This window comes from Helianthus annuus, chromosome 9 (genome assembly GCF_002127325.2).
Source record: "Helianthus annuus cultivar XRQ/B chromosome 9, HanXRQr2.0-SUNRISE, whole genome shotgun sequence".
In the NCBI taxonomy this organism is placed as follows: domain Eukaryota; kingdom Viridiplantae; phylum Streptophyta; class Magnoliopsida; order Asterales; family Asteraceae; genus Helianthus; species Helianthus annuus.
The window spans coordinates 163,280,102-163,289,202 of NC_035441.2; the positions used below are offsets into that span (position 1 = coordinate 163,280,102).

Genomic DNA, 9,101 nt, shown 5'->3' on the forward strand with positions numbered 1-9,101 from the left:
CACAGAACTAGAAGATGAGGCAATTTTTTGAAAATTAAATTTTCTGATGCATTTTTATTACGCTCTGCCCCTTGGACCCCGCCAGGGGCTGCCGCTAGGGGTGTTCATCGGGTTTTTTCTTCGGGTTTCGGGTTTCTCGGGTCGGGTTGTTCGGGTTTTTCTCTGGGAAAACTTGACCCGATAACCAACCCATTTAAAGTTCGGGTTAGTCGGGTTTGGGTTATTCGGGTTCGGGTTAGTTTGGGTCGGGTTATTTGGTTTTCGGGTTTAGATGTAAAATGAAAATAAATGTTTTTTTTTTTTTTTTTACAAAATATCATCAAAATTCATATTGTTACTTTATAAATATCATCAAAGTTCAAAGATTAATTGACAATATGCTATTATAATATTTAAAAAAACCCAAAACTTAGTGTTCTATCTATTAAAGACTCAAAATCTAAACACTTTTATAAGAAAAAAAAACAATAAATGTTCGGGTTTTATTTTCGGGTTTCATGTTTCGGGTTTTTCAGGTCGGTTTGTTCGGGTTTTTGGCCTGGAAAAAGTGACCCGATAACCGAACCATTTAAAGTTCGGGTTGGTCGGGTTCGGGTTTCTCGGGTTCGGGTTTTTCGGGTATTTGCTAATTCGGGTTCGGGTAGCTTTGAATTCGGGTCGGGTTTCGGGTTTTGGATAAAAATGAACAGCCCTAGCTGCCGCCCCTTGGACCCTGCAACCAGGGGCCCTGCCCCCGGACCCCCGCAAAGATCGTAAAACGCAATGACTAAATCAAAAACCCAGATCATAAAAATGAAATTAAAGAATTTCTTACATGGATCGAAGCCGATTTCTTCAACGATTAATGAAATTTGAATGATAGGAACACTTATCAGCGATCGAATCGAACGGATCAAGTGATTATCTTCAAAATCACGGGAAAAAAGAGATTTTGAATGAAATTAAACTGGGTTTTCTTCAAAAAAGCTGAAGAACACGTTGATCGGGTGTTTGAATCCTTGATTGATGACGAAAATTGCACTATAATGTAGTGATTATTGAGATAGTAAGTGAAGAAAAGGTTGAAGATGGTGGGTTTTGAAGTTACTGGGGAGAAGGAAGAAGAAATGATATGATTGACTAAAATACCCTTCTTCTTTATTTTAAATTTTGCCACATGTCATAATCCTATTGCTTTTTATCCTTCCTAGCTAAAATAAACTTCCTATTTGATCCTTACCCTATTTATATAAATATAAACATAAAAGAGGCTTTCTAATTACTTTTACAAGTATAACAATTAGTAATTGGGCTTTCTAGTTATAAAAATAAACTTTTCACCGGAACTTATAGTAAATGATTAATAATTACCCATTACCCAATACTATGTTTCTCAACATATTTATGCATAAGGTGTTGTACATTATATTTTGGGTGTTTTCCGAAAAACAATTTAGATTTTTTTACTTTTAGTCCAAAACTATTTAATATTCTTTACTTTTAACCCTAAACTATTTATTTTTTTTACTTTTAACCCCAAAACTTTTCATCTTTTGCAATTTAACCTCACAACTTTTTTACTTTCAATTTTGGTCCCCTATACTTTTCATTTTTCGCAAAATTTTCGTTTTACGTTCCGTTCTAAATTTTGCAAGTTAACATAGCGTAACATGCGTGTGTGGTTAAACGTTTTTACGTCACCTATTTTTTTCCCGTTTGACAGGTTCATCGTAACGCGCGGTTCCTAGATCGACTTAATTATTCTTTTATATGTTTTACGTTTCGGTTTAATTTCTTCGCATTAACACGCGCAACTTTAGTGTTGGTGGTTGCTGACAGTAGTGTGCCATTGGTGTTCGCCTCTGCTGCAACGCGAGGGTGCTTAATACTAGTTTATATATAAAATAAACTACTTATTGTTGGTATGTATGAACCATAACATCACATTGTAGGCAGCTGCTCTCAACTTCTTTATATGTGTCCGTTTATTTTTGTTTTGTTATGTCTGTTTAAGTTTTTTTTTTTGTATGTTATGCTCATTTGTGTTAGTTTACATTTGTGAACTTTTCGTTTAGGTTTAATACGAAGGGACACGAATGTGACTATTAATGAACAAACATGAACTAATAAACCTATTCAATTATGTATTGGTGTTCGGTTAAATTTAAAAACGAACAAACACGAACATGCGCTTCGTTCCGGTTCGTTTACAGACTTGATCACATCTATTGTTATCTTTAATAAGAAAGATTCTTATGTTAAGGCCATAAATTATAGGTGCAGGAGATAGGTGAAAGGAGATGATGTGGCAATGTAGGGTTGAGGTGAATACTGCCTCCCCCCACGCGAAAAAAAAATCTTTCTCGTTCTCTATCCTCTTTATTTAATTTTGTTAAAAAAGGTGAGAGGGATGGATATGAGTGATTTGATATAACAAATGGTCTAACAACCAAGTTTTAAGTCATTAAGTACTACATTAAATAGTGGAGCATACACTTAGTTTCATTTTAGAGTTTGTTCACCTATGCAATCTCTTGCGACAAGCCTAAGGGCGGTGGGGGCGCTCACGGGATGAAGAGGATACCATGGGAACACCGCTCCAACCACTATGGAATTGGCTTGTGAGTTGGATTCCAAGGTTTTGAACCCGTGCTAAATGGACCTGATATACACAAGTTTCAATGTTGTATTTGTTTAGTATTGGATGGTGATGTGACATGGTATTAGTGTATGGTGAGTTGAGATGTGTAGTGGGTTCAACTAGATCATAACCCCCTCCCTTTAGATTCTCACATTCAAAACCTAACCCAAGCCATCCTTTCAATTATAAAAAATAATCTCTTTTTTCACTTAAACAAGCCAATCCTATACAAAATTTCACACCCATTAGCAACCCAACCTAAAACAATTTTTTATTAATAAAATATAAATTATGATAAATAATTAATAAAATATAAATTATGATAAATAAAATCGATAAACCAAGATTCAAATAAAAAGTTGAAAACGAATGATCCATGAGAGAAAATACGAAACCGAATAGAGAATCATAAGTTAATATGAAAGTATCACAATATTGTACAATATAAAATCAGAAGTGATTATGAAAGTATGGCAACATTGTACGATAATGTAAGATAATATGTTCCTTTAAAAAATTATGAACCAATGACAAGCTGGTAAGTAGCAAAAAGATATGACAATATGGATTGTCACAGAGACCGGGTTGCCAAGGTTGGGTTGCAAAATTTTCTTTTTTATTTTTCTTAAATTGTAAAGTTTTTGTCTTATTGATCATCATAGATCACTAATGTGGGTAGTCTGAGAAAAATAAAGTGAGTTTAAATAATGTGGCATCATTCTATTTATTAGGTTCATGGGTCCAAAAGATTACTAGATATGTGCCACCTTCATCTTTTTCTTTTTATGCAGTTGTAGTATGTGAATGTGATCAATCCCGGTTAACAAGTCCAGAAGTAACAATTCACGACATCCGTGGAACTAGTTCAATAAGAGAAATGAGAAAGCTAGAAAGACAATAGAAATATAAGTATTATTATTTATTTCATTAAAATTAATTTTATTTATTATCAAAACAATGTATTTTATTTAACACATAAAAATAACAAAAAATAAATAAATCTATACTAATAAATGAAAATCTTTTTTGAACGTGTGTCAATTTCTGATGCATTATTACTTTATTTTCCTATTTATCTAATAACAAGGGATAATAATTATAATATTGGATAAACAATTACTTTAGAGATAAATAATAATACTTTATAATAATCTATATATATTAATAAATGAGATGATTTAGGTCATGTGGTATGTGATGGTGGAGCCATTTTGCTGATGTGGCATCCTATGGTGGAGTAGATGGAGATTTTGAGAGGGAATCCGTTCTAAATAACATCTTTTCTTCTTGGACGCGGGATCCGTTTTATTTCGGGTCATACCACACCCGTGATATAAATATGCTTATTCTCTTCATGCACCTTAAACCCTAATTTTGAAATCCTATCATTCTGGCCGTTTCACTTCGTTTCGCAAAGAAGATAATGATCGTTCATCCCCACAAACCCTAATCGCATCAGCAATCATCAAGCATGAGCATAATCCGGTGTAAAACTTTGATTCTTGCTTCCAATTTATGATTTTCGGTATGTTTCTTGCTTCCAATTTATCGATCAATTGTAAGTGCTAATCCTAACCCTTTCCTTTTCATATTGTTATTCTCGGTATATTGGATCCTTGATTTTTGATGTTATAAATGTATTCTTTGTTGGATCTTTGTTTCTGATTTCACCAGATTCAGATCCTTTGTCCATTGAAGCTTCATGTCCTCATTTCTTCCATTTGTTTCAGGAAATATTGCCAATTATCTACAGATTTTTTGCTGAATTTTTAAACAATTCTTTATTGCTAAAGTGTGCTACCGATTAGGGTTTTATTGATAATTTGATTCTTCGTCGCCGTAGTAAATAGGAGAGAAAATAGAATTTCTTTCTAATTATAAATGTCCGGTGAATCAAATGTGCTCCGATTTTGGTGTTGAATATGTAGTATTGATTTTTAGGTTATGTTAACTGAGTGCGATTTACTTGCAGGAAGAGACAGTGGAATATGTAACATCCAACATGTGGTTTCCAATTTAGTAGTTTTTTTTCTTTTGGAAGTTTGAAGATGTATGCTCTACTGATTTGAATATTCGATTTATGCAGTGCTTTTTCACTGGCCAACGACGGCAACAGAGCTTTTTGGATGTTCTTATGCAGTGCTTTTTCATTTGCCAGCAACGACAACAGAGCTACAAAGACAACTGGTATATTTATTCAGTCAGTCAGGTTTGGTTGTTGGTAGATCGGGTCGGGTTAATCGGGTCTCTAAAATTTTGATATTAAATTCGAGTGCTGACCCGTATGTTTTTTTATTTAGCTTTTTGGATGTGGTTGTGTGACAGAATAAGATAATCAGTCAATAATCAGTCATCACAAACCGATTATCCTGCACAATCCAAAATTTATTTTTTCAACAAATTTTGACAGAACAAAATGTATCAAAGTTTCATTTTGATACATTTGGGTATGTTACATATTATGGTTTAATCTGGCAATATGGTACTTATGATTGTTTTGAGTTAAAAGCTATACTAGAGTTCCCCAGTAAATATTTATGCCGATCTGTAATAAACATCTTCATTTATGAACCACTAAATATTTATGAACCACTTTTTCAATTTATTTGTAATAAACATCTTCATTTCATCGTTCTTTTTGCCGATCTGTGTTTTATATATAATCTGATATGCTATTTTAATGTAATCTATATTTGTAGGTTTTCTTCTTATTCTTTGATGTTGTAAACGAATTTTCTTTGATGACAGTGGCGGCGACTAAGGGTGATGTTGATGACAATTTTGGTACACAGCAACAGTGGAATAGGGTTTCACTGTGACCCTGACGGCTGCGGGTGTAGTTTCCGCTGGTGACGTCCTGACGATTTTGATGGTTCAGCATGTAGTAAGTGGTTCGATTTCAAGAGGATACACTGTTGCACGATGGCTCTTTGTTTTGAGGTATCAATTTGGATTACAGATTCATTGAATCTAATTGAATTTAGAGTTGTGACATTAAACTTTAATGAAGTTAGGAAAGGTGATTGGTGGTGTGTGATTGATACGAATGTGAATGAATTAATGAGGTTTATTTGTTTATGTTAAGAGATGTTATTTGTTTTATTGGTTTTGTTATATGTTATATTGGAAGTAATTATATCATAATAAAAAAATAGGTATTGAGCAAAGTTTTTGCATTTTTGAACTTTCCGTAGCTTGATTTATATAGTTAACAAAGTCGAAAGTAAATGAGAATTGACTTAGTCTGCTTAGTTAACATATGGTTAAATGAATGAGCCTAATTCAAGCTCTGAATGGATTGAACCATGTGTATAAATTTGACACATTTTGGAGAAAAACGATTGTTGTAATATGGATTTGGAGCTAGGGGTCTAACTGGAAGCAATCTCTTTATCCCCTGTGACAGAGGTACGGCTTGCCTACATCTCACCCTCCCCAGACTCTACCAATAGCCTGGCTATGGGTGGGATTGTTGAAGAAAAATGAGTACTTTTTACGGAAAACATTTTAGTTTTGTGGCATCGTTGTGACAGGTGGATGTTAAATCGGAATCTGAGGCCAAAAAGTTTTTGGATTGTTTCCAAACAGAATGAAAATTAGATGCAATTCTTTCTTTTTGTTCATTTATGGTTGTGAAGGGTGGAGAGACCACATGCCAGGTACTGTAAAATGTCACAAATGAGGGTGGTTGTACTTTTATGTAAGATAACAAATGATTGGTTGCATAACAATTTATAAACTTCACATGTATTTTTGCCAATTATAACTTTACAGTTGGAATTTTTTAACTAAAAAACATGTTTTTGATTTTTCTTGCTAGATTCTCGGGAGGTTCAATCGTGCTCGTGCAGCCCGGCTAACTCTCCCTCACTTTGTTTGTGAGACACCACTATTTATGCCCGTTGGAACACAAGGTCATAATTTTGAGTTACAGTACATGTGATATGTTTCCTATTTTGAGCATCATTAATCTGGCACATAGACACACAAACACTGCATGTTCATATCTTATATATCATTTGTAACAGAAGTATGTTTTTACGGCTACAGGGACAATAAAAGGTTTGACCACCAACCAACTTGAGGATATTGGATGCCAAATTATACTCGGAAATACATATCATTCAGCACTCCGTCCGACTTCTGAGCTTATAGATGAATTAGGTGGTCTTCACAAATTTATTGACCTTTAGAATTTCTTCTGTAGGTGCTGGGTAAAGTGTGGTCAATAGCCTTCAAGTATAATTTCCTCATGCCACCATATTATTCTCTTCTGATACGATCTCTAGCTTCCTTTGAAGGTATTCCAATCATGTATAGAATATATTTATATCCAGCTTTATATCTTTGCAATTCATCGGATTGTCAATGGCTAGAGATCCAAATTTGAATACTTTTGAAGATTCATACCCATATGTCGTTCATAAACTTCTCACATATAATTCACCTGATACAAGGGAGATTATGCACGCGGTGCTCAATTTTTAAATGTTTTCCTTTCTATTTTCCTGAACTGAAATATATGGCACTTAAATTTATCTGAATGTAACTCATTGATATCAATGACTGTATCTGATTTCATAGATTCCTCTTAGATTGTGCTAAACAAAAGATAAGAACTACAATGGAAGAAGATTGTTTTTTTCTTGAAGGTCGGGGAAACAAGTTATGTGACAATGTCATTTGGTTCAGGGTTAGGGTTTTACTGAGCTTCGCTGATGTAATTTATCTACTTGGATTATTGTTTGTATGCTGAGATGTATCATGTACTTTACTATTTCGTGTTGCATGAAAGTTGATAGGAATTCCCATAATTAATAGTATTAATTTTATTTAAAAGTTTTTTTTTGTGGTTGGCAGTTGTTTTGTCGTTTTACGGGTGCCGAATAGGTGGGCCGGAGAAGACAATACACCATTCCGAGACACTAAAATTTTTGACCTGAAATGTTGACATGTCCGAACGAACGTGTTTATCTTCTGACCAATACGAACCCACCTTTGTTAAGCAATAGAGAAATCGAGTGTTGTTGTTTCCTAAGGCTTCTATCAAGCTTCATAAATGTATCAACTATTGTGGCCTATTTACAGGTTCTTAATTTGAGTTTTAATGATTATAAAAGTTTTCAAATTAACAGCATAGTTTTCTTTTTAAACTCATGTAGCAAATCTAATGTGCTATTGATAATGCAGACATATTTAATTATACCTTCTAATAAAGGCCATAATATAGAAGCTTTAATACATGGTCTGAGCAAAGAGCACATGAAGAAAGTGAAAGATTGAGGCGAGTAGTCGGTTGCGGCTCAGAATTAAATCGATGGTCTGAGGAAAGCTTGGGTTTTTTTTTCAGTTTTTTGTTTTAAAAGTTAAAGCGATGAACTTATTCATTAATTTTTTTTAATACTTAACTAAATACTAACGTAGCAAGTTGGTGGGTCGATGCGGGTTGGGTAATAAGTTAAAACACTTATTTATTAGTGCGGGTTGAAATGGACCTGCCTGGGTTGACCTACAACCATGACTGAGTTATTTTTCTAAATACAGTTAATGTGTTATTTATTATTATTACAAACAAATTATTTGTACAATAATGATCTTAAATAAATGATTTAGGAGGCTCTGATACTATAGATCTGAAATAGTGAACTTATCCTTTTCTCTTTTGCTCTGATACTACAGATCTAGATGAAAACCAGTTGTCAACTACATTGCTTGTCAACTACATTGCTGATGAAGTTTCTGTACATGCAACCAAGTCAGCTAATGTTTGGAAAGCACCGGGTGCACCTGATTAGGTAATATTTTATAACATGTTATATCACATTTTATTTTGTAACACGTTATATCACATTTTAGTATGTTCCTATCGGACATTTGTCCGAAAACCTTATAGACTTTCATTGAATCTGCATGTAACTCCATGTATTTTATTTTTGTGAGAACCGTAGACTTCTAAAACTTAGTGAAGAAGTCTTTTTTATTCAAGTTTAGGGACTTAATCATGAAAAAAAGACTTTTTCATTTATATTTTGATATGTACAGGGATTTTATCTCCCAAAATAGAACTTTTATGCGAGTAACAAAGTGTGAGGACTTTATTGTTGAGTAATTTCAGGGATGGGATACATGTAAATCTTTTATTTATTCAAGCTTTATTCTTCACTCACCTTTTTATCCTTTTATGCTTCATTTTTATTTTGTCCTTTTTTTTTTTTTTGCTGTCACTCTAAGCACAAGTAATTGCCTTTAATTAACTAGGGATTCAAAATGGGATGTACACTCTTGGCACTCATGTTTACACTATGTTATAGATAGTTTTTTTTATGGACATGTTGATGGCCATGATATTGGTCTCAGTTTCGACTAATTATTTACTTCGGAAATTGTCAATTGATGTAGTGTTTTATCTCTTACAACGTAACCGGTTAGATGGATAAAATAAAAAAAAGTTTGACTAAAAAGGAAACACGCCAAAGGCTTG

At 33.6% G+C, this 9,101-nt stretch overlaps 1 protein-coding gene across 3 annotated transcripts; it reads left to right on the forward strand.

Annotated features, from left to right (window-relative positions):
- The first annotated feature begins 4,001 nt into the window (after positions 1 to 4,001).
- On the forward strand, positions 4,002 to 8,698 carry LOC110874887 (queuine tRNA-ribosyltransferase catalytic subunit 1-like). Of its 3 annotated transcripts, XR_004867724.1 has the most exons (8): positions 4,002 to 4,145; positions 4,707 to 4,807; positions 5,369 to 5,560; positions 6,441 to 6,534; positions 6,671 to 6,921; positions 7,481 to 7,708; positions 7,811 to 7,940; positions 8,300 to 8,698. XR_004867724.1 is itself a non-coding variant. In XM_022123251.2 (3 exons), the coding sequence occupies exons 1-3, from the start codon at positions 6,247 to 6,249 to the stop codon at positions 6,811 to 6,813; spliced, it is 270 nt and encodes an 89-aa protein (XP_021978943.1). In that variant the 5' UTR covers positions 5,567 to 6,246; the 3' UTR covers positions 6,814 to 7,474. The 3 variants fall into 3 exon arrangements, 1 of the variants encoding a protein (XP_021978943.1); XR_004867723.1 differs by having other exon boundaries at positions 4,002 to 4,807; XM_022123251.2 differs by lacking the exons at positions 4,002 to 4,145; positions 4,707 to 4,807; positions 5,369 to 5,560; ... (1 more) ...; positions 7,811 to 7,940; positions 8,300 to 8,698 and adding an exon at positions 5,567 to 6,279 and having other exon boundaries at positions 6,671 to 7,474.
- Positions 8,699 to 9,101: the final 403 nt, after the last annotated feature.